At 37.0% G+C, this 25,824-nt stretch overlaps 1 protein-coding gene across 14 annotated transcripts in view; it reads right to left on the bottom strand.

The window, feature by feature from the left end:
• Window positions 1-25,824, bottom strand: part of NETO1 (neuropilin and tolloid like 1) — a 127,107-nt gene that overhangs the window by 41,967 nt on the left and 59,316 nt on the right. For all 14 annotated transcript variants that reach the window (XR_012001584.1, XR_012001583.1, XR_012001585.1 and 11 more), the window contains exons 5-7: window positions 15,713-15,754; window positions 15,471-15,598; window positions 5,422-5,650 (exon numbers count right to left, since the gene is read on the bottom strand). Coding sequence is in view for 11 of the 14 variants with exons in the window: in XM_072758103.1 (XP_072614204.1) it covers window positions 5,422-5,650; window positions 15,471-15,598; window positions 15,713-15,754 (399 nt within the window). In the remaining 3 variants the exon portion in view is untranslated. The remainder of the gene's footprint in view (window positions 1-5,421; window positions 5,651-15,470; window positions 15,599-15,712; window positions 15,755-25,824) is intronic.

The following is a 25,824-nucleotide window of genomic DNA, read 5'->3' on the forward strand; positions in this document are numbered from 1 at the left end:
GGCAGAGGGAGAAGCAAGCTCCGTGCAGGGAGCCTGATGTGGGACTTGATCCCAGGACCCCGGGATCACTCCCTGGGCCGAAGGCAGACGCTCAACCCCTGAGTCACCTAGGTGTCCCCAGAATGCAGTTTAATCATGGAACCGCTATCCCAAGGGATTCACAGATTCTGCCTACCTCAAGGGAAAAGGGATGTGAGGTGGGAATCTTTTGGTTCATCTCAAAATTCTGCCTTCAACTCCATTTTCCTTTGAATTTGGGTGCAATTGTATGTATGTCTTCATTGTAAACAAATCTATAGTTTATATCTGACACAGTCTTTGCCACAAATAAAAAATTAAGTAAATTATCTCATTTTAGCAAATTATTATAAACAACATGCTACAATCTTAAAATGGACAGTTTGTTTTTCACCTCTCTGTATTTGTCTGTTTTTAACAGAAATATGCTACTCATTAATCAAGTCTTAAGTGACTGAGATTTTATGATGCAAAACTTCTAAATGAAAGCAGAAGAGTAGCTGAAAGCAGCATTTCAGAAGTCAAAACTAGATACTACTTACATTATTCATCCATTCTAGTTATTGCAAATTTATGTTACACAGAAAAAGCTGAAAAAGTTTGGCAGGCAGCTCAATTTGAACACATTTCACTAACATTTCCATTATGTCTATTTATGCAGTTCCATCATGATTGGTTATGAATTTTCATATATAAGTATGCTCAATATTGAAATTATACTAACAATAATCACATTTCTAAAAAATTGAGTGATTTGTTTTAGAGTAAAATCAATGACTTATAAAAAGTGATGCAGGGGCACCTGGGTGGTGCAGTCAGCTAAGTATCCAACTGTTAATTTGAGCTCAGGTCATGATCTCGGGGTCATAGGATCAAGCCCCACATCCAGCACCATGCTTAGCGGGGAGTCTGCTTGAGTCTCTCTTTCCCTTCTCCCTCTACACATTCTTTCACTTTTCTGTAATTTATTCAAATATAAATGTAAAAAATATGATCATTTGAAAATATGTTTCTATTTCCATCCATTAGTGTCCAGAGCAGAAGTCCCTTGTTTAATTTTACAATGTTTAATGTTCCAGAGCAGAAGTCCCTTGTTTAATTTTACATGAGTCTAATCTTCTAGGTCATATGAAAGTGGCATACTGTATGATTTTAGCATGTTTGTAAAAGATGTAGACATAAGATGCAGCAGACAGGACAGAAAGATCAAAATTCAGTTTTTAAAGCACATAAACCACTGCTGACATATTTGAGCTACATGAGTGACATGTAAGTGCTACCTATTGTTATCACCATCTTTATCATCATCATCTTTAGACAATAGAAGCTCTGTCCATTCCTTACAAGTGACAAAGCTATCAACAAGAGAATGTATGAACTCAGGGGCCAGGTCTTCAATCCTTGCCACAGTAGTGTTCAATCTCTAAGCATGGAGTTGAGGGTGTGCAGGGAAATCCAGTTAACTTCCTGCATCTTTTCTTATTCTGTTTCAATTCACACAATGTTTGGGATTGGAATAGATGGTCCCTAAACTCTTCTGTAATATCTAAAAATATAAAAAACATAAAGCAGAATCAGGGGATCCCTGGGTGGCTCAGTGGTTTAGCGCCTGCCTTCAGCCCAGGGCTTGATCCTGGAGTCCTGGGATCGAGTCCCACATCAGGCTCCCTGCGTGGAACCTACTTTCCCTCTGCCTTTGTCTCTGCCTCTCTCTTCTCTCTCTCTCTGTCTCTCATGAATAAATAAATAAAATCTTTTAAAAATGTTTTTTTTTTTAAGAATCAGACCTATAAATACAACAAATGAACTGATGGGGAGGTGGGTTGGGAGGCTGGGCAAAATGGGCAAAGAGGGTGGGAGGTACAAGTTCCCAGTTAGGGAATAAGTCACAGGAACAAGAGGCACACCATAAGGACTACAGTCAGTGATACTGTAACAGAGATGTAATGGGGCAGATGGTAGCTACACTTGTGGTGAACATAGCATCATATATAAACTTGTCAAATCACTAAGTTTCATTACCTGAAACTAATGTAACATTGGGTATCAACTATATCAAAAAAAGACATCATATGGTCCCAACATGAGACCTTTTGAAAGATTTTGGAATATTGTTGAGTATGCTATAGGCACCTCTCAACACTGTGTTGGGGATACTACCCAACAAATGTCAACAACCAAGAAAAATATCAAGGAACCAAGAAACATCAAGGTGGTTTCTTATTATTTGAGTAAGACAAAGCTGTCATTGATTTCACACTTCTAATCTTTATTCTGTGTCTGTGGGTGTGTATGGAGTATGATTAGAGAGATATACTTTAAATATGAATATTATATGTATTATATAATTATTTATAAGATAGTATACTACATATAAACTACATATATGCATATAATATATATTATATAAGTTCTATACCTGTCATCATCAAAAAAACAAAAATGTAACTCAAAATACTCTCTTAGCCACCAGCATCAAATAAAACAATCCCATTTGGGGAACTTGAAACTCCCTAAATAGAATTCCTTTGTTTCCTCATTTATAGCCCTTAAAATGACCCAAACCACTCATTTTCTGAGTGGCAGCACTGATTGAGGTTCACTTCTTGTTGTTTTGAAATTTTCATCTCCTATCTGGAATACTTTGATTTTAATCGAGAAAGACTTAGTCCATAGTGAACCCTTCATCACAGAATGACTTTGATTTTAGGCATATACAGAATTCCACCCAGTGTTAGCCCCCCAAAAAGAAAAAAAAGCAGAATATCAAAAAGCTACATGGCAACATGACACAGAGGATAAATTTGTTCTAATTGAAGCTTATTGTAAAATTTATGAGATGATCACAGAAAATGCTATTGTAATACTCTTCACTGAAATGAGAGTGATAATCCATCTACTGCACAAGAACATAAAAGAATGGGTACTTTCCTCCTACAGAAGAAGAAGGTCATGGTTTTTTTTTTTCTGAATTCAACATTGAAAAGTCCACCCACATGATGGAAGACCTGCAGACCATTTACGTGCATGCATGAAAACTCTATCTTTTAGCCCATATAGAAGTATTTCTAATGGCATTTACACAGTATGATATAATTCACCATTTCTTGAATCAGCAGAATTTTAAAGATTTATATAACTCAGTCACAGCTAGAATTTAATTGAACCTTTGAGGTTTATCAGTCCTTTCCCTACAAAACACAGACATTCCCCTCCACCATCCATGCCATGTGCTGATCTGTTTTCAGAGGGATCACCCTTTATGCACAGCCTATATCCTCTATGGGAATCCACTCAGTTTTGGAATATCCCAGTTCCTACGAGCTAGACATGCTTTTCCTAAATTTCACTCAGACGTTTCCCTACAATTTAACAAATAAATCTCACCTTTTAGACGTTAATCCATATCACCAACATAAGTCTAAGGCAATTATCACATTTTGAACAACAACAAAATCTCTAAGACAAACACTTCTCCTTTGGGCTCGTCTCATGTTTCTAGCTGCTTTTACATCCTGGTTAACCTCTTCCAAATGATTACTCGCCTCCTCGTTCATAAAGCCCAAAAAAGAACAGATTATGTAATCTGCTGTTTGACCAGTGCAGCTTTCCCACGAGACTATCTTCTTTGAGTTATTTCACTTTCTATAACATAAGCTGAGACTGCTAAGGTTCTTTTTAAATAATTGACAAAAATAAAAAGCATTAGCTCATACTGTGTTTGAATGGAATAAAACTTTAGAAAGTTCTAGGCATCAGGGTTCTTCTACACTACTGTTATTTTGGTTGATATTTGAAACATAAATATATAATTTCATTTTATCCTTATTACATTTTATGGTACAGTTTTGGCAAAAATTGAAGATTTTTGTGGTATTTGTAAAACTTTGATAACATACAGGTTAGCCCTTCTATATGTGTATTATTTTATTATTTTATTATTTTATTTTTTTTATTATTTTTTTTTAATTTATTTATGATAGTCACACACACAGAGAGAGAGGCAGAGACACAGGCAAAGGGAGAAGCAGGCTCCATGCACAGGGAGCCCGACGTGGGATTCGATCCCGGGTCTCCAGGATCGTGCCCTGGGCCAAAGGCAGGCGCTAAACCGCTGCGCCACCCAGGGATCCCTATGTGTATTATTTTAATCAGGAATTCTCAACATATTATCACCCAAGACTGAGAAGAATATTAAGTATCTTTCACCTCTCACCAAAGGCAAAAGCTATTGGCTACTGTAGAGTGATCAGCAGTGAGGACATGAAATGTGCTATCTTGTAGCTTGAATTTCTTCCTACCCTAGTCAAGAACATGACTAATTTTTTTTTTTGGCCCAATACCTTGCTGAAATAAAGATGTACTACCTCTAACATTTTGATCAACTACTGAAATGAGGACATGATAGTAACTGCTGTTTAAATCTGCAATAACACTGGGAGAGATAATGCACTCCATGATGGTATCAAGTTGTAGAAAGACTGAGTGACATTTGGTACTTCGGGCGTCCTAGAATTCTCCAACTGGGTAATTAGAGAGGAATTTCAAGCCAAAACTATTCACTATATAAAGAATTGTCCAGTATATTTAATATTTGTGAGTTGGAAAAAAAATAGCACATGCTGTGCCTATCACCAAGAAATCTTGAGGATTTCAAAAACATTTTGTTTTTTCTATTTAAAAAATACAGTTTCAAAATACAAGATGCTGATTTCTTAAAGCTGAATTTTTCAGGATTATTTTTTTTTCATTTGTATAACATTATTAAACATGAGCTATTCAGGGTTTCTAAAGAACATTCCAAATATATCTATTAATATGACTCATTATTTGTTAGAACATAATTTCCTAAAATTGCTGTGCTTTGCACATTAACTCTGGATATCACCCATTGTGCCATTTTAAATATTTTCTGAAACTTTTTCTATTTACTCTCTTCCCAAGCAATTCCCTCTCTTTGCCTACTTTAATTGGAACTCGACTGTCTCAGACCTATTTGCAATAAAGGGGACTGCAAGAGAAGCTTACTAAAGAGAGCCTGACCAAATATTTTTGTGCAGGTTTTTAAGATTGAAAGTCAAACTTCATCAGAGTCTGTTTGAAGTCCCATTCACTTCATAAGAGCTAAGCAAAAGACAAGACAAATCATCATTTCCCAGTTGAACAGTGAACTGTCTTAAGGCAAGGTGATGATGCCTGCACCGAAACAGGTAATCAAAATGTCATGTGTAACTCTCCTGTCACTGGGTCAAAATGAAGGAAGGGGAATCTCAGTGATTTTAAGGACTTGTGAGACACACCCCAGTGTGCTCACACTGCCGGGACAAACACCATTAGCAGCTGATGGGCCTTGCAGCCTAAGACCTAGGTGAAGGACAAACAATAAAGTGCAGAGAATCTTACGTTCTTGAAAGGATGTGAAGAGCATCTGAAACCGGCTGTTCCGACTGCCCTCATCGGCCCACATGCGGATGACCCCAAGACCCGTGCGGAGCATGACGTCATTGGCCACAGTGCTACAGAACTTGGCTTTCAGGTCCCCCACTGAGCTGCTGCCATCATACACAGCTACAAAGTTCCTTTTGCATTCGTTTGAATTCTGCATCTCATAGTCCAAGAAGCGTAAGTAAATCTGGAAGATAACAACAAAGATGCAGTCATTTCCTCAAAGCAGAACAGGATTTCTCTTTAGTCTCACAAGGTAGTCCTGATGGCAATCAATCTTATGATTTTTCCCCCTGTGGAGAGGAGGAGGTAAAGCTGTACAACCAAGATCAAACTGTGTTTAGTATTTTTTTTTCAGATGTTATTTTCCTTTCTTCACGCACATAAATGTATGGAAATAAATAAGGTATACTACTATTAAAGGAAAACAGAAATGGTATCAGAACATGGTCTCTGATTTCACTTTGTTTAAATCATTTCACACAACCAAAGTTTCATTTTTGAAGGAGAGCACAGAAAAAAAAAGAAAAGAAAAGAAAAGAAAAGAAAAGAAAAGAAAAGAAAGAAAAGAAGGGAAAGAGCTAATATGTGACTGTTCTCACCACAACATAGAGTCAAGCCATTTAGTTAAGTCCACATAAATAAAAATTATATTAACATTTAATGAGTAAAAATTTCCTATGCAACATACTACATAGATTATTTTTAAATACTCCCAACTACTCTATAAAGCTTTATTGTCCTATTCAGATGGTGAAACAGAGACTCGGGTGGCAGAAACTGGATGTCAGACAAGGTGTCTCTAACTCCCTAGGCTATGACCCTTCCACAATACAAGACTGCTGCAGACATGCTGTTTTATGATCAACAGATTTTATTGGACTCTGTTCCAATGTGCATTACAAAACCACAAGCAATTAATTCAGCCAAAGATAGGTTTGAAAAAAAGTCATCTGTCCATTCACCCACTGGTTCAACATTATCTACACTGTGGCCTCTGACTTTGTCCCAGACACTATTCAAGGCACCAAGGACACACCAGTGCCCAAAGGAATGAGGCTCAGTGTTGAAATTGTGTGTCTATTAATCCATGACACACAGACCAATGTCATACCAACAGAAGGGACATAAAGAAAAAAAATCTGTGCACTATGAGAGGGATTTCTGGAATGGTTCTAAAATGAAGAAGGCATCCTTCACAAATATCTAAGTATTTTATGTTTTTGAACACGAAAGGCTACAGGCTATTTTCTCTCATACACCCCTCCATTAATGTAACACAGGCCTAAACTGGAGACGTGTGTTCAACTAACAATCCATCTCTTTCATCTCTATACTCATTTTTGTTTATTTATTCATAAACTATGAATCCCATAAAACAAACATTTCTCAGGTTCCAGATGTCTGCCTTACATTTAAAAGCTTCTGTATTCCAAATTATAAGAAATTTCTCTTGCACCCTCAATGATCTTACTGAATTGGGCAGCAATCCTTGTAAATTTGACCTTCAAAATGGTTGTTTACATCTCTGCTGAAGGGTCTATGACATTTCAACCGTCTCCCAACTGGCCTGGATATGTCTAAGGTTCTAACTTTCCACTCCACTCCCAAAGCCCAGCCCCGTCAAAGTTATATTTCTAAGAAACAGATTTAATAATCACACTACAATCTTCAACTGGCTTCTAAATGGTTATAATAATAATTTTTTAAGAAGTTTAAAAATCATGAACTGGCAAATTTTTGTTCTTAGGTCTGAACATTTCACCCTTATTTTACAAAATGCCATCCTTTATGCACAGGACTTTAGTTATATGTGAGTAACCATTCCTTATTCTCTGCCTACTGAGTTCCTCCTGGTTTTTCAAAGTCCAATTCAATTGTCATAAGCCCAGTGCAAAATATTCACTGCTCCTACTCCCCAACCATAGCAGAATTTTCTCTGCATCTTCTATGCTAAAATATTATTTTGAACGTATTTTAAGCTTTAGTTACTGGTTCTATGAAATTTTTACTAACACCATGTGTTCCTAAAACACTGGTGCAGTGGAGTACACCTTTTTGAATTTCAAGTGTTAAACCATGTGTTGTATATGTGAGGCACTCCATCAGAGTTTGTAAGAGGACATACCTGTGAATGACTGATTGGTGAATTCTAGTTTGTTATTGATTTCATTTGTTAGCTCCCTATCGATTATTGATCAGGGCCCTATATGGCAGACTGTTCTAAGTGCTATAAATAATAATTACATAGACTAATTGGCATCTTATTATTTGCAGTAGGAAAAATCAACTGCAAAAATCCCCCAAACAAGGTCTTTCTAACATAACTCTGAAACATCAGAGAACCACAAAACAGTCTGCTGCAGATTTTGTAAGAGAAAACTGACTAAAAGTGCGTGTCCCAAGTCAGGAAATACTCATATAACCTTGAGGAAGGAGGACAACAGAGAAATATGAAAAAATGGGCAAAAATTGAGAAACAGTGGAAAGCCCTTGAGCTCCATTATGCTTTGCTTGGTGAGGTTTTCGTATACAGGCAATCTGTAACATTGCAGCTGGAGCTACTCGAAAATTTCCAAACACTTTGATGCTAACTTTAACTGCCATGACTACAGACATAAAACATATGCCCTAAGAAAGTATGCCTATTCCTCACTTTCAGGTTATGTTTTATTTTATCAGAAGTTCAACTATTACTCACGTAATCCATCTGGGATTCTCTCTTCCCAACCAAATATTATGTTCCTGAAAACTATCCGGGAAATCCCAGAATGTCTCCTTTACGAAGGCAGATTTGAAAATTTCAAACCTTCCAAGTTTTCACCAACTACTTTGCTTTTCAAATTATCACATGGATTTATAAAAAGGGGATTGGGTCTTTCCATGACCTTTGCCAGGAAGCTGAAGCAAAGGAGACCAAGCAGCTCACTCAAGGGATGTAAGCAATCAATGTGAGAGACTTAAATAGGATTAAGATACCTAACTCTTGTTCTAAAGCTCTTTTCATCACCCCATCCTGGCTGAAAATAAACAGACTGGAACCTCTATAAAAATAAAAATACTTACAAAGTCTAGGTATGCTTATTAGGCAATATACACTTGTTAAATGCAACAAAAATCAAGTATGCATTTACAGTCTCAAATATAATACAATCAATCCAACAGTTTATTAGACCTCAAAAGAATATGCAATCACAAATGTAAATATACAAAACTCCTAGTAGGAGAAAATAGTGAGTAGGGTACATAAAAGGTCCTTTGGAATCTAATGTAAAGTAACACCTCCCTCCAGTGTCCTTTCAAAGCTCTAAAAAACCAAACACTCTGCGCACAGAAAGTAAAACAAGTAATCATTTGACTAATTGAAAGAAAGATATCCAAGAGCCTAATGTTTCCAGGTTGAGTGAGTCAGTGGCCCAACATGCCTGAAACATATTCAAAGTAGCCTCACATTGCCTGTAGAAGCCCAGCTTAAAATGCTAATTATTTATCTGCATCCTATTACTGGCAATAACTTAAGACATTGCGCTAACACATGATTTCGCTCAAATCTCTCAACAACAGACATGTGTTATAACCATTTTACCACGAAAAAGCCAAGATTGGAAAAAACTAAGTAACTTTTTCAAAGTGATCCAAGCCTTCAGGTTAACAAATCAGTCTCGAACTCCCATCTGCCTGGTAGGTAGTTTGCCCCTTCATATGCCCTGCGCAGACTCATGTAATTTTTTCTTTTTAATTCTCACAGACTTATGTTCCAGAAAGAAAGTTATAATCTTAAGGAAAACCAACTGCAACAAAATAAATAAAGAAGCAAGCAAAGCCAAACTGTTTCGATTTTCCTACAAGGGCCAGGAAACATGTTGACAATCAAGATAAAAATGAGATTCACAGAAAATAAATGTGTCCCTCTGAAATAAATGGCTGTCTCAAATTTTCTTAAGTTTGTTTTATAGAAGAGCACTGCTATAGTTAGAAAGTCAATTTGCATATTCAGCGCATGGTTTCTCATTTGACAGCTCATGAGAGCGTCCCCATTTTCCATACGAGAGGACTAACTGATATTCTTACAATGAAGTTCAATGACTGAGGTCTAAGCACCTTCTCTATTTAAAGGCCATTCTTGGTAGACAGGATACTATTTATAGAGAAAGTGAACAATTAGTCACTAGATTTTATGTATTCACTTCTGAAGCATTCCATTATTATTATTATTATTTTGTACTTTTTAAAATCATTTAAGACAAGAAATAAAATATGCCAGTGGATATTAGCTTTACTGGGTGCAGAGCGGTTGATGCAAAAGCCAACTATCCTTAGAGAGAAGAATGATCAAGCTTCCCTACACTAGCTTTAGGATACATCATATGAAAGCCTTCCTTATATTGGGATTGAAATGATATCCGGCCAGCTTAAAGCATGTGCCATAAGATCACCACGGGGGAGAATGCCACATGACATGGGTTTTATTTAAGGCAGAAACCCACAGAAAGCTCTTTAGTCTCTCTGCTGAGAAAAAGGGAAAATGATAAACAGAATCATATATAACTCCAGTAAAATAGTCAGATTACAATCTCCTCTCAGTGAATCATTTTGATGCATTCTTCTTTCTAATCAATCACAAAGAGTTTGAGCTGACAAAATGATTTATTGAACAGGACCAGAGGAGCTTCAGAACACATAAGCAATTTCTGGCAGTATCTGTCTTCCAAATCGCACTAATAGAGCAGAATCCCTCTGGTGTACTTAACGCAAGTAAATTGAGCTAACAATTTACCAAGTAATATATTTACAAACAAACGTTTAATACCAACCTTTCAACCTGGTCCCTCCCCTCATGTCACAATGATATGCAGCAAACAGACACCGTTTGGGGCAATTATTTAAGATTTGCCAGAACAGTTTTCGCCATGAAAATACAAATTAAATGCACAACAGCCCAAGAAACGCTGTCCATGGTTCCAACACTACTCTCCACTTTGATAAATAAAACCACAGTCTAAAAGTGTATAGGACAGGACTTGTGTGCTTACTGTTTTACCTATGACTGGACATGCCAGGCCTTTAGCCATGATATCCCATGAATTTGGACAGTAACAGCACCCTCTTTATTCGGAGGAGAAAACCAGAACATCATACTCTTTTCTGAAATGCTGTAATGACACACCTTACAAGAAATCCCGATGAGCATACTAAAATGATTTTCTGGCCTACATCAGTGAGGATCAAAATATTTCAAGTCCATCTCCAAAATCTGATCATAAAAACTGAGATTTCAGTTAGAAACAAAGTGGAATCACGACATGTTCATTGGTGATTATCTGCTAAAAGTTTCATTTGGTTTACCCAATTTTTATTTTCATTTAGGAGATAATAAAGGCCAACTCAGTCTTTTGAACCCTAAAATTTACCATTGTAAGTGAGTTCAGTTACTACCCTTCATCTGTTGTGTTAGTTTTTTCCTTGCCTCATAATAAGTTCCCAGAAATAGAGCAGCTTTAAACAAGACCCATTTAGTATCTCTGAGTTCTGCAGGATACAAGTAACTGTGGGCTTGACTGTGTTCTCTGCTAAGGGTGTATGAGGCTGAAAACCAACCTGCTTGCATTCTAGGACCAAGGTTCCTGTTTTCTTGATGACCATTTCCCAGGGATCACTTCGATCTCCTAGAAAACATTCTTACTTCCTCTGACTTCCTCTTTTGACTACAGCCAGAAAAAAGCTAGCTTTGGGAACACCTGGGTGGCTCAGTGGTTGAGCATCTGCCTTTGGCTCAGGTCATGATCCCAGGGTCCTGGGATCAAGTCCCACAACAGGCTCCCCGCAAGGAGCCTGCTTCTCCCTCTGCCTATGTCTCTGCCTCTTTCTCTGTCTCATGAATGAATAAATTAAATCTTTTAAAGGAAGGAAGGAAGGAAGGAAGGAAGGAAGGAAGGAAGGAAGGAAGGGGAGAGAGAGAAAGAGAAAGAAGAAAGAAAAAGAAAGAAAGAAAGAAAGAAAGAAAGAAAGAAAGAAAGAAGAAAGAAAGAAAGAAAGAGAAAGAAAGAAAGAAAGAGAAAGAAAGACAAAGAAAGTCCTTTTAGAAGATTCATGTGATTAGATTAGGCTCACCTGGATAAACTTTTTTAATTAACCCAGAACCAACTGATTGGTTAATTGCATCAGCAAAATCCCTTTTGCCAGGTAATTTAACATAATCAGGTATGTGATATTTTATATTCACAGTCCCACTGATTGGGCTGGAAATCTTGGTGTCATCTTTAAGATTCCACCTACAATTATGTTCATCATACAATTTACTTTAAAACAACTTCACTATAAGATATTGATCTATGATATTTGTCAAGTTTTCCTCTTTATTTAAAATGCTAATTTGATTCAAAACATTTTGAATCAAGTAACAACACATTAAAAATTAATGTGAAGTTTTAAATGATGGGCAATTACTAAAAGCTAGAAATTTATTGTCCCAACACCTTAATCATGAAGTTAATCATCTTCATTTGTGCACTCTTAGAAGTCTTTGACTTATCCCTTTTCCTATCTTAACAAATTTGACAATATCCTTAAATAGTGTGGTTTTGTGACATCACACTGGACTGGGGAATCGGGAGAGAGAAATCTTGCCTTAGCTCTGTGCTAACAAACCGAGTATTTGTGCAATCACTTAGCATAGACTCATCAAGGTTTGGTCATGAGAGGAGTTTAATATTATCTATGCCGAAGAATTACCTGACTTTTAAATTATTGTGCCAAATCTCTGCCAAACTTCATTTGCATTCTTCCTATGGACTCTAATTTGATTTTTGGAGAGTTTCATTATTAAAACAAAGACCAAACACTTCTTCATACTGAATCAAAAGCTATATTTTCCCAGTTTCAAGCATTCAAATAGATCAGAGTACTTGAAATCATGAAGATTAATCCTTATCCTCCTGTTCCTCTGTCATATGACAGTCCTTTAAATGTCTGAAGATTGCTATGCTACCATGTTCATTTTTCTAGATATACATCAGTTTTTTTATTCCATGAGTTTTAACTGAATGACAGATACTTCACTTGGTATTAGGTAAACTGGAGCTTATTTATTGGCATTCCATGAATAGTTACCATGATTTGATCATCCAACATTCTTTTCTGTTGGTTCTCTTCTGTACCAGATCCAGGAAAAGACATCACAACACCCTTCCTCTAGAGTCTATACAAAGGTATCTCTATATTCCATTATTAACTCATATAAGACTTCATTATTCTGTCTCAGCTTATTGATCTGTTAAATGAGCTAACCAGTATCAGATTTCCAACGTTCTTTCTGGCTCTAGTACGCCAAATTCTAAAAATTCTGGACTAATCACATTCTAATTAAAGGTGATTATCTGTTTTACTATTTTCTACTTGTCAAGTCTGAGAAGCAATATATACTTGATATAAATTTTAGTAGAACCAAAAAAAAAATGTTTAATAGAACCCCAGTAAACTACTGAGCACCTGCATTGTGCAAGATGTTTCAATCCCCAGTTATCATTCAAATATTCACCATGAGCCACTTCAAGTTTAACTTGTGCTTTGATAGTCTATTCTCATAAGTTGCTAGAACTCCACAAAAATAGAAAGCCCACATAGACAGTCATATCCAGTTCTTGCTTTTCTCCACAGTTATTCAAAGCCACTTCCTATCCTCTAACCTTTAATTTAACGGAGAAAGCCTGTCACAATAGAGTCATCTTTGTCTAGCTCTGCAGGCGGCTTCCCCTTTGGGTCACAGAATGCCAAATTCTCTAACAGACAGGTACACTGGGTATTGTTGCTCTGGAATTGTACAAAAGACAGCCTATTTACAGCTGGGAAAAAAAAAAGAAAACGATGTGTGTTTACACTCCCACAAAAACCCTCTCTTCACCACTGTAGTGATAAAGATGCTACTTACAACAATGAGGTGGGGATCAAATGATTCCAGCTAGAAACATTTTTTTAATCTTTCATTCACAGAGTTTAAGAAAAATGACTAGCACTTGCATGTGAACCCACAGATTACATAAGAGAGCATAATAAACTGCAATCTAGCTTCTTTATAATCCAGGGAGTGGGTTGGCTTTTATGTCACGAACAGCCTTTGATTTTTTTTAAAAAGAGGAATACTGTGTCTTTCTTGTTAATACAATAAAAGTTTTCAAAGATTTGCAAAGATGCAGAGTTCTGCCAGTGGCAAAGCTGGAAGATGGAGCATGGCTCTGAATCTCTGTAGCTGGAAGCCTGGGGAAAGTATGCCACACTGCAAACTGTATGCAGACTCCAGAAACATCTCCATGGGAAAATCAAGTGATGAAAGGCAACCTGTTTCCTGAAATACCAACATCCTCAAAGATGACTCTATTTCCCCCCATCTTGAATATTCATCCACCAAATTCTCCTCTACTGATCTTGATTATTTATTTTGCCTATCTACCATCATAAGCTAGCCTCAACCATGGGGATCATTACCACATCTGCCTCCTGAGACTTCTGCTTGTGGTGTGCACTCCTGTCCCTACTTTGCAGGGAAGAACTGTTTTTCTGGAATGCAAAACTAATCACATCATTTTCTTGCTTCAACTCCTCCATATATCACTAATGCCATCACAATGAATCCAGGTTCTTTGGCCACCTACAGAGCTCTTTGGCTAAAAGACTCACCATCCACCTCCAAACTTTATTTGCCTCCATGCTTTTATTTGGTCACATTCAATTACTTAATTCCTAAAAAAGCTCACTGTCTTCTGATTTGATGACCCAGATGCTATTCCTTCTACCTAGAGAGCCCTTCCCTAGTCTACCTAACACAATGTTGTTTCTCATTAAGATTCAGTGGACATCCTGGCTGAATTTGATTCCACATTTGTCTTACTTTCGCAGGTGTATGCAGACTTCTCCCTCTCTCTACTACACCTTATGAACATCTTAATGTTCATGTCTCATTCCTTGGATTATTTTGTTACATATTTGTCTAAGACTTAAACTGGAAGCATGAAGACAAGGGATAACATGCTTTCTTCATCTCTCCAACATGATGTTTGAGGATTTACAGAGCCACTAAGTCTACTAAATAAATAATAAACTCTTTCAATCTCAAAAATAGTCAACAACAAACCTAATTAATCAATACTGCTTGGTTGAAACTGTATAGCTGAGGAATGACAATAAGGGGAGAGGGATAAGCAAATGAGCAAGACTCCCCACCTATGACAGTGACTGACACAAAATCATCCCAGTATTTCTTAAAATATTAATAAGAGGATAAATATGGTTGTTCTAAAGAACTAGTTCCAAAGTAGTGGCCTGAGTCTGAATCTGATCCTTAATATATTTAGTTTAATAAGGTAAATTTACAATTTCAAAAATTTATTGCCAGCATTTAAACGTCAAGGTGATCAACATAAAATCTAGACCCCTAGATGAGAAGATTGGGAGACTTGGTCATCTTAGACCAATACTTTTTCATAACAATAATTTTTAAAAAAGCTTAATAGGCAGTGAAGTCCTGCCTGGCTTCTTTGCATGGGCCAAGCTCTCCTAGGTCCTGTTCACCACTGTCCCCCAGTCTTATCACAAGATATTTTATATGCCAGAGATACATGATTTTGCAAGATCTGGACAATTTCTTCCAAAGATACAATATAGTTTGAAAACTGAGCAAACTACAGATTCTGACAGTGAGGGCATATGTGTAATTATACTTAGACCCATGGCTTACGCATAGCACTTTGATCCATTTTCCAGAAAGAGGGAGTCACAGGAGGGTCTCTTGTCCAGGTGATAAAGTGATATCTTCCAAACACCTTCTCCATATTATTTATGACATCAAGACTTCCTTTGATGAGGCAAGACAAATTGCATTTCAAACCCAAATAAAGTAAAAGCTTCTGATTGCACTCTGAAACCCACTAAGCATGTTCGGTCTGTTCAAAGCAGTGCATGCTCCAGACAGTTCCCAAGCTGACTGTCAAATCTGTTTTCACCTTAAGACTGACCTTGGATCGTGGAGGTGCCCGGATGTACCACTTGCAATCCACGGCCTCGCTCGCAGAGGCTTTGCCTTCCTTCATAATTTGTATAGATTCCACGATTCCTTCAGGACCGCCCATCTCAAACTCACATGCTACATAACGAAATGCCAAACAAACATACAAAAATGGAGCTTGAATAATAAACCAAAAGTATATTCCAGAGCAGAAAACAAAGACCTCTGAACATTACGGAGTATTTTACCAACCTGGTAACGGTTTCAAAACTCCAAGGTCCTTAAAGTCAGGATCTTAAAAATTGAGAAAAAGATAATTAGTCTTATTCTGCATTTATTACTTAAAATGATGGTGAGTACAATACCATTAAATTATTCAGGAACCTGCCAAAAAATATATTAAGAGAAATTAAGTGGTTAAATAAAAAACTGATAATGTAAGACTGAAATGTTAATTTATAAAAAAGAATTATTACCATAGGGTTTTTATCAATACAAAGGAAGCCATTTTTAAAAACCTTCCAATGCCACTCTTCATCTAGTCATCAAATGTAGATATTAACTCCTTATCTCTAAATCCTTAATCGGACACTAAATGTTTTTGTAAAATGTATCCACAGGTAATTCAAGCTTTGCGTAAACTTCTGTCTATGATCATATATCTTCATTTGATCTGATTAACGGATTCTGTAGATTGATGAAACACAATTTTCTTTACTGAACTCCCAGAAGTACAACTTTAGGCTGTGAAACTGAGGGCTTCTCTCCCCAGGCAGGATGTACTATCCTGTTTCCATCAGATCTTCTTCCCTAACGTATTATTCCATGCTGGCTTCCAAAGTATTCCCCAGTATTCACTGTGCCCTCTCAATGCCCAGTCCTGCCCTTGGCTTCCCCCTCACCTGCCCCAGGTCCGGGCAGGTGTCCTTCTCTGCTCATGTACTTGGGGGAAGTTTGACTTATCATGAGCCTCAGAAGCATCCTAATTGTTATAAGCCAAAAATGGTGGGCTTGTTTCCATTTCCTGAAGTTGATTTTGAGATAGGTATGCAACCAGTGGAATGTTAACAGTGAGCCGGCTGGAAGACTTCTGAGAAAGTTTTCTTCAATAAAAAAAGAGAAACAAAGACTATATAGTTTTCTGGCTCACACTATGGTCTGGTTTGTATGGGGTGTCTTTGGGATCCAGCACAGTGGTCAGCTTATGATGTTGACAGGAGCTAATGTGAGGAGATGTTAACTCTCAAGGCTGAGCAGAATAGAAACCTAGAGAAGGTGAATCCCTATGGACCTCATACAGCATCGTATTCTACTCTGTAGTCACACTTCTTTCTCCCTTTTGCTTTTTGAAACAATGTACATCCTTATAATTTCAGTTATTTTGAATTGGACTTTCTTTTACTTATAAATAAAGGGGATTAATGGCTCTGATTTCTCTTGGAGACACCTGGCACCCAATTTAAAAAGATGACGGTGGAATTTAATTTCTTTTTACTACTAAAGTATTGGCTGTACATTAAAAATCTTATAAAGCTAGAAATATGTTGAGAGACACTGATAAACAAGAGTCTAGGGCTGAAATATGAAAGGGTAGCACGCTCAGGAGACCATTATTTCTGGATATCAAGACTGTGTGTGCATAGATATCTGTGTGTATCCAAGTGCACTTCTTTGTATGTCTGTGTGCTTGGAAACCAAAAGCCTGTGGCTGCAGACTGACTGTATCACTGTACTTATTTTCATTACATTTTTTTTTCTAATTTTGTTGAACAGTAATGTGTACTGATACACTGAAATTAAAAGGCCTGGACCAGCCAGGCCCAGTTTAGTTGGGTCAACTATTTAGATGCACTTTATTATAGAACACAATTATAATGTGGTGATACATTTGGAATCAAGATGCAAATATCCTTGTATAATTATTTTGAAAACAGTCCTTTTACCTTTTGGAAGAAGGAAGGAAGGGAGGTAGGCAGGATGAAAGGAAAGAGGGAAGGAAAGAAAAAGAAAAAGAGAGAAGGAAAGAGGGAAAGAGGGAGATAGAACACCTGTACACAATTTCCATAAAGATGCAGAAATGAGGACAAAATAGTTAATTTGGATCAGGATACCCCCAAGGAGATTTTTTGCCTTCATCTAAATTAATGTATATTTGGTTATTCTTTTAGAAAAAGTGCATATACATATTTTTTTAATTATTTATTTGAGAGGGAAAGAGAACGAGTGTGTGCACGAACATGAAGGTGTGGAGGGAGAGACAGAGGGAGAGAGCATCTCAAGCAGACTCCCCGGTGAGCATGGAGCCTGACATGTACCTCAATCTCATGACCCTGCGATCACTACCTGAGCTGAAATCAACACTCAGACGCTTAACCCACTGAACCACCCAGGCTTCCCTCAAAAAAATGTATATTTAATACTGAACATGTACAATAAAAGGACTATGTTTTGTACAGAATTACTCAAATTGGTTGTCACCATTAAGCAGTTATATTAGTAGTGAAAATATTAGTATTTTCCCTACTAATATTTTCCCTACTTTACAGCAAGCTTGCCCACTTCAGTTACCTAGATTCTTTATTATTCAGTATATCCTTTTAACTATTTTGCATAATGTTTAATAATAGTTCTTAGTGATTAGGGACACTTGGGTGGCTCAGTGGTTGAACATCTGCCTTCAGCTCAGGTTGCGATCCTGGGGTCCTGGGAGCTAGTCCTGCATCAGGCTCCCTATTCCTGTGTCTCTGCCTCTCTGTGTGTCTCTCATGAATAAATAAATAACATCTTTAAATAATAATAATAATAATAATAATAATAATCCTTAGTGATTAGAATGTTTCAAGCCTTGCATGGCTAATCCTTCGATTCTTGTGAAAATGTAGTTGGTATTCCATTTTCTGGTTTGAAGGCTAACATTTGTCATTTTTGCAACTCATGCTAGTCAATGTTGAGAGAAATGCCAATTCTGGGAGTTGAAAATTTATTTTTGTCTTTTTATTAATGGTGAGAGTGCTCATGGTTAAGAAAAGGGGGAGAGGGAGGGAGAAAAAAACTTTAGGAAACAATTGTTTCTGTACTTCCATTTGAATTCGCCACCAGGAATATCATAGTCACAATAATCAGTGGACCCTATGATTTGCAAAATAGGCAGAAAAAAAAAGCAACACAATACCTTGTTAAAGCAGCCTATACCGAATATAAGAACACTAAGATTGGTTTTTCTGTTCGGGGGCAATAATAAGAATTACTAAGCCGGAGAATGGCGACGCCAGACTTAGGAAGTCACCTCCTGCTCTAGACTCCCCAAACCTCTTCTCCACTAGCACCTCGAATAAACTGTTAAAAATAGAAATCAAATTGTAATACTCACCTGGCTTTTCATTGCCTGTAGAATAAAACTACAGCTCTTTTTAAGAGACTGTCATTCGGTGTGTGTTCTTGTCCCTGCGTATTCTGTGTTCTGCCCCCCGCCTAATGAATCACAGGCTCTCGACTTTGCAGTCTCCTCTCAAAACACGCCCCCCTCCCTGTTTCTCCAGATGTGAGGCTGCCCACCCCCACCCCCAGCACCCAGGACATCTGTACCGTCTTCCCCACAGGTCTTTGCACAGCTGGATCTCCTTCTTCAGCTCCTGATGGGGGCACTGTCTTCTCCAAAAGGCCCTTCTGGATGAGCCTCTCAGAAGTAGCACTACCTCCCACTCCCTCTTCTCCTGTCATGGTTTCTTTTATCAAAATTCACTATTGTTTTACTATCTATTTACTTTCCTATTGGCCACTGAGTCCCACCACACTTTAAGGAAGCACACTCTACAGAGGACTTTGGTCTGTTGCTCCTCTCTCTCCAGGGCCTAGCATCCCACTGGAATATATAGTGGGTACATCATAGGTATTATTGAATTTAGCATATTTCTCTGTGTATACAAAAAATACAATAATGAAGAATTAACTTCAGTTACGTTAAATTACAGAGATTTTAAATTTTTTTTTGTGTTACCAAAAAGGTCAAACTATGTTCATGATACCACTAAAATGCTCTTTTCACATTCTGTTTCTCAGGAATGTATTGCAGAGTTTCCAGATCCTACATGATATTTGATGACACTATCACTATTGTGGTTCTAAAATATTGGCTTGTGTTTTCAAGAATATTCTAAGGTGGTGGATTTAGGGTATATATGATGTACCCTTTCACAGATTAATCCAGCCTTTTCTCAACAATGTTATTGGACATTTATTAGCTCACTTCAATTTTCCCTGCTATAATCTCTGTAACTACATTTTTGTCCAAGACACTGCTACTATGAAATCTAGAATTATGTCTTGAACTTACAGGGAAGCACAACTAGAATTTAGGACATTTTCTGTCTTATTTTATAATTACATATACATATATAAAATATTTTACTTTTTTCTAATTTTAAAAATTCTATCTAAATGTATATTATGAAATTCAATTTCCTCTGAAATAAAAGAAATATATCTGTAATATTTCTTCCAGTGCAGGGGAGACATTTGTCAGAGATGAAGGAGACTCAAAGGCTCACTTTCTCCATCACCCTTACACGGTCTATGTCTAAATCTGGAGAAAAGGATGACACTAATACTCCAAGGAGGTCTCTTACTCATCATGAAAAGGAGAAATTTACTCCAAATACGACGGAAAGGCTGTATGTAAAAAATGAAAATATGAAAAAAGCAATAATTCCAAAAAAAAAAGCAATCATTCCTTCAGTTTTATAGATGTTAATACTTTGTTTTCTTGTGATTTAGGTAAACAAATATTTTCTAGTGATTTCACTGTAATGGATCGATTGCAAAGATATTTTAAGATAAATAATTGTTTAAAAAAGTATTGGATATTTCAAATGTAGACATAATTAGCTCCTTAGAAACTAAAATCTCTTACTATACTTTTGAAACTAAAAATGCTAAAGTCACTGAGGCATCTTATGAAACAAGTTATTATCCTGCTTTGGCTGGAGAAGCACACACAAGAGATGACAGCCTAACAAAACAACGAACAAATGCACGGCTGCCATTGCTGAGTATCTACCGGATGAATAGTCAGGAAAAAAAAAGGGCGGGGGGGATTCTGCTGCTTTTAACCATACAGTAACTTGCTTACTTGCTGATTTAAAGTTCTAGCTTTAAACAAGAAGAAGGAGTTAATATCTTGTCTATAGAATTTTACTTTTCTATAACAGATGTACAGAGATGATTGAATTTGCTTCTTTTGCTTGAGTTCATCCAGTGTCAGCATGAACCAATCACCAAAGACCTTTTTCTAAGTAAAATGCTCAGCAACAAATGTGAGCAATGCTGAAATACTCAAATTTTTGGAGAACTTTTGAATGTTATGAGTTATGCTGGAACATCTGTGTTGACATTTGCATTGACGGTGCAAAAGCAACGGTAAATAAACTGCTGATGCCTTAGCACGATTCAAGACAATGGCACCAGACCATGGCCATCGGTATTCATTGTATAATTCATCCCCATGCATTTGTGAGGATAAAGACCTATTTTATTTAAAAAAGTCTCCTGGATGAAAAATTGCTTTTTTAAAATCTAAAATTTTGAGTACATGTCTTTTCTGCAGAATGAACACTGTGAATCTGTTGACTTAAAGAAAACAACTGACAATATTTGCTGCCAATGATAAAATTCAAGCTTCAAGTAAAGAAAACCATATCCATCCCTGTGTATCTGACAGCTATTCAATATTTAGAGCATTTTTAAATGTGATTGTTGATTAAATGAACCAGGATGATTTCTGATGTTCAACGATGAAATGGGTCAACATTTGGAAGATCGCCTAACAGTGATCCAAGAACTGTCAAAGAGTAATGCATAACATTAAAAAGTCATGCATGGGTAAAAAAAGCCATAGGTAGATGTTAATGAGCAGAACAGAAAAACTTCAATGATAAAATTTCACACTCCTCACTGCAACTAATTTTTAAGAAACTATGACTTTGGGACGCCTGGGTGGCTCAGCAGTTGAGCGTCTGTCCCGGACTCCCTCCTGGAGACTCGGGATCGAGTCCCACATTGGGCTCCCCACACAGAGCCTGGTTCTCTCTCTGCCTATGTTTCTGCCTCTCTCTCTCTCTCTGTGTGTGTCTCTCATGAATAAATAAATAGAATCTTTAAAAAAAAAACACTTTTTGAGGTTTGAGGTAGTATCCATCTGAAAAGGCTATGGAAAATACTCTTCCCTTTTTCAACTATGTATCTCTGTGAGGCAGAATTTTCTTCATTTACTTCATAAAAATACATTGCAACACATTTAATGAAGAAGATGTGAGAATCTAGTTATCTTCTAATAAGCCAAACATTGAATAGATTTCTAAAAATGTAAAAGAGTGCGATTCTTCTATTCCTTTAATATTTATAAATTAATATTTTAATATCAATCATGCCTTTGAAATAGGTTTTTAGGTTAACACATAATTAATTTATTGGTATAATTTTTCTATTTATTAACAACTACTTAAAATATTGCTGGCTTGAATGTCTTATACAATAAGTACTGATTAATATAGCCATATAAGCAAAGAACTTTGAGGTCTTCAATATTTCCTAAGGCAGGACAAAATATTGCAGAATTTCCACCTTAGCCAGCCCCACCTTTGTATCATAGATAAATATCTTCTTCCAACAAAATTCAAAGTTGCAGTTTATTAATTCAGGACTGTGCAATGCATTGGTTTCATTTTCAAAAATTTTCACAATGCTAGGCATACTGTTAATTGACTTTTAGTAAATTAATGTTGATCTGATCAGACTATAACTGAATCAAATCGGAGGCATCTTCATTTTACAAACGAACAAAATGGAGGCTCAATTACTTTAGAAAAATGCAACTTGTTTTGACCTAAAACCTAAACAGCTTTATAGCTAACTTAAAACATTGAACCAATCATTAAATATCTCTGAAACTTATTTTCAATTGAAATTGTTGTTGGTCTAGGCTTTTTACAGCTCACATATGCCATTATATCACAAAACACAGTGGTATTCCTCGAACAACAGTTGATAGGAAAACATAATTGCCTGACCTGGCCATGTAGCCATAACTACAAAACCCTCTGATTATAAAACTCAACCTCAATACATGGATATGTTTGCAAGGCACAGCTCAACTACCTGTCAGGCTAGTCTTAAAGAATGTTAATATCTCCCTCAAACTTCCACAATCTCACACATCCTGAATCATGCTATTAGCTACATAATGTCTTCACCTCTCTTGTCCATTTATTCTGGAAAGTCCTGTAATATCTGTGGGCATATTTTTATTCAGTTAGCTCTTGCATGGAAACTAACTGCCATTCCAATGGCCACGTCGCTGTCTCCATTCTTCTCTCCTCACCTGTAATCCACCTCAACATTGGCTCCCTGCTTCCTACTAAGATTGAAAACCACTGACTTTGTGGGTTTTGCAATCAGTTAGTTAGCTGAACTTAAGAGGCCATTTTAAAAAATAATTGCAACAAATCCTGACAGCATAGTACTGAAATAGCTTGCATCATCATATTATCTGATTTATTCACTCTTGTCTAGAAGCAACATTGCTCTAACATAAAATTCATAGTATAATATTTTAAACCTTTTTAGGGGAACTGTTATCTATAAGCATAAGACTGGCAATTACAGCTTCACATAGAGTTTCTCTTTCTCAGGATTTTAAATTTGGCATCGAGTTTACATATCATGACTCTGGTTTCACATAAAATTGACTCATATATGGATTTTAGAAATCAAAACTTAAAGAATTTGAAGAAGGAAGTTTGCAAACCCTTTAAATATTATTGATATTTGCATGGCTTGTACAGATGTTCCATTTCCTTGTTTTATTTATTTGGCTGTAATATAAAAAGTTTTCTCAAGATGCTCATATTCACATGTTTAAATAAACTGAAGAAGCATAATTCTTTCTTATAAAACATATGCAAACAATCTGGATTTTGCTTGTGCTCACATTAAACAGGCTTTTGCAATGTTTGTTTTTGATAGACAGTCACAAGACAATGGTATTATTCTATAGAGAAAATAGGCATTTACCATTCAGAATAAAGAGAAAATTTGTGGAAAGAAAGGAAGAAAAAATCATCAGAAGACCAAAAGAGTGTTAAAGACAATTTTTAAAAAGCCTAGATAGTCCGAGACACCTAGGTGGCTCAGTGGTTGCGCCTTTGTCTTCAGTTCGGGGCATGATCTCAGGATCCGGGATCAAGTTCCACATTGGGCTCCTTGCAGGGAGCCTACTTCTCCCTCTGCCTGTGTCTCTGCCTCTCTCTCTCTCTCTCTCTATCTCTCATGAATAAATAAATAAAATATATTTTTTAAAGTCTACATAGTCCAAAGTTGGGTTTTAGTGTTTACATATTGAATGCAAAGAAAACCAGGGAAGTTCTTAATTGATTATTAGCAACTCCCCGCCTCCTGCACACTTCTCTCAGAAGCCCTTATTCATTCATCCAGTGAAACACATCCTAAATCATAGGAATCCTCAGATAAACAAGTCCATTTTTTGAACCATCTTTTTTTCATAGAACTGGTTTAGTAAGACATTTCTTGCTAGCACAGCTGGAATGCCAACCCTGTCAATGAAAGAACACTTCCGATGCTCTCTTCTTCCCCTCAACAACTTCATATATACTGCTTTCCCAACATCCAGCAATGTTTACCTATATACACAAGGGAAACATGCTCCAGTTATAGAATGAATAAGTCACAGGAATAAAAGGCACTGCATTGGGGACAGAGTGAATGAGATCATAATAACATTGTGTGGTGACAGAGGGTAGCAACACTGAAGGTAAGCATAGCATAGTGTGTACAGAAGTTGAGTCCAATATTGTACCCATGAAACTAATGTAGCTTTGTGTGTCAACTACACTCAAATAAAAGAATTTTTTTTGAAGTGTTATTTCATAGGAATCAGGAAGAGGCAAAATTGACCATAAAAAGTTTCATCAATCAAAGACAATTATCATATGACCTCTTTCATATGTGGAATTTAAGAAACAAAACAGGATCATGGGGGAAGGGAGGGAAAAATTAAACAAGATAAAATTAGAGAGGGAGACAAACCATAAGAGACTCTTAATCCCAGGAAACAAACTGAGGGTTGCTGGAGGAGAAGGGAGTGAGGGGATGGGGTTAACCAGGTGATGGACATTAAAAAGGGTATGTGATATGCTGAGCACTGGGTATTTTATAAGATTGCTGAATCACTGACCCCTACCTCTGAAACCAATAATACATTATATGTTAATTAACTTAATTTAAACTTTAAAAACTCTTAAAAAAATAGAATAGAGCAAATATCATGGCATGTAGTATGGGGCTTGCATCTGAGGTTTCATACCTAGAAGAGAAAGAGAGAGAAGGACATCATGAGGGTGAAGTGAGAGTCTGGGCCTCAGCCAGTAAGTGTGGCACTCAGCTACAGAGGTGCTCCCTACACTGACATGCCAATTGAAAGTGGGGCTGGCACCACAAATTGTGTGTATGTGTACATGCATGTGTGTGTGCATGCACACACGTGCGCGAGAGCATGCTCGGGGTTGGGATTATTCTCACATCAACCTCTTTTACTCCACTGTGTCACTGTTGCTAAACAAACTGTCATTGAAAATGCAAAACAGATACAAAAAAAAGTTATGTTTTCCTAATTTTATTTAAAAATATAAGTGCAAATATCACGAGGAAGCTTTGTACCTTACAGCTAACTAACTATACTATGGACATAATAAAGCTGTACAAGCCACGCAAATGTAGCTTCAAGACAACATCTTTCATGCTTCCAGTGGATTTGATGAGCCTTAGCCGGTTCTAAATAGAGCTGGAATGGCCCCTAATTGGAGATTGTGGGGGCGTCCTCTGTTGGTGCCCTTGGCAAGGACACTAGAGTTTTTATGCCAGGCGCTAGCAGTGCACATGGGGAAGTGGAGCCATGATGGGATTGGGAAAAATGAGCAAATGCAAAATGCCAAGTTTTGTCCCTACCAGTAGACTGTTGTGGATGCATGTGTGATGCATCTCTTGATAAATCCTGGAAATGTACATGGAATAATCTGAAGAGGCTGCGTTTCTGCCCACCTAGATGAAGAGTTGAAGTTACCATGTCTGTCTTTAAAAGTGTGTCCTTACTTTAACTCACAACTCTCATCTTCTTGGACTAAGGTCAGAATCATTGCACTCCAGCCATCCTTCCAATCCACAAAATCCAGCCACACGCTTTTTATAAAAGCCATGTATGTGCAACGCATACTGATGTGAATGATTGAGATTAAAAGGACGCAAAATGATATTCCCGTCAAGCAATTAAAAAAATGGAAAAAAGCCCTCTGAAA

This window comes from Vulpes vulpes, chromosome 5 (genome assembly GCF_048418805.1).
Source record: "Vulpes vulpes isolate BD-2025 chromosome 5, VulVul3, whole genome shotgun sequence".
In the NCBI taxonomy this organism is placed as follows: Eukaryota; Metazoa; Chordata; class Mammalia; order Carnivora; family Canidae; genus Vulpes; species Vulpes vulpes.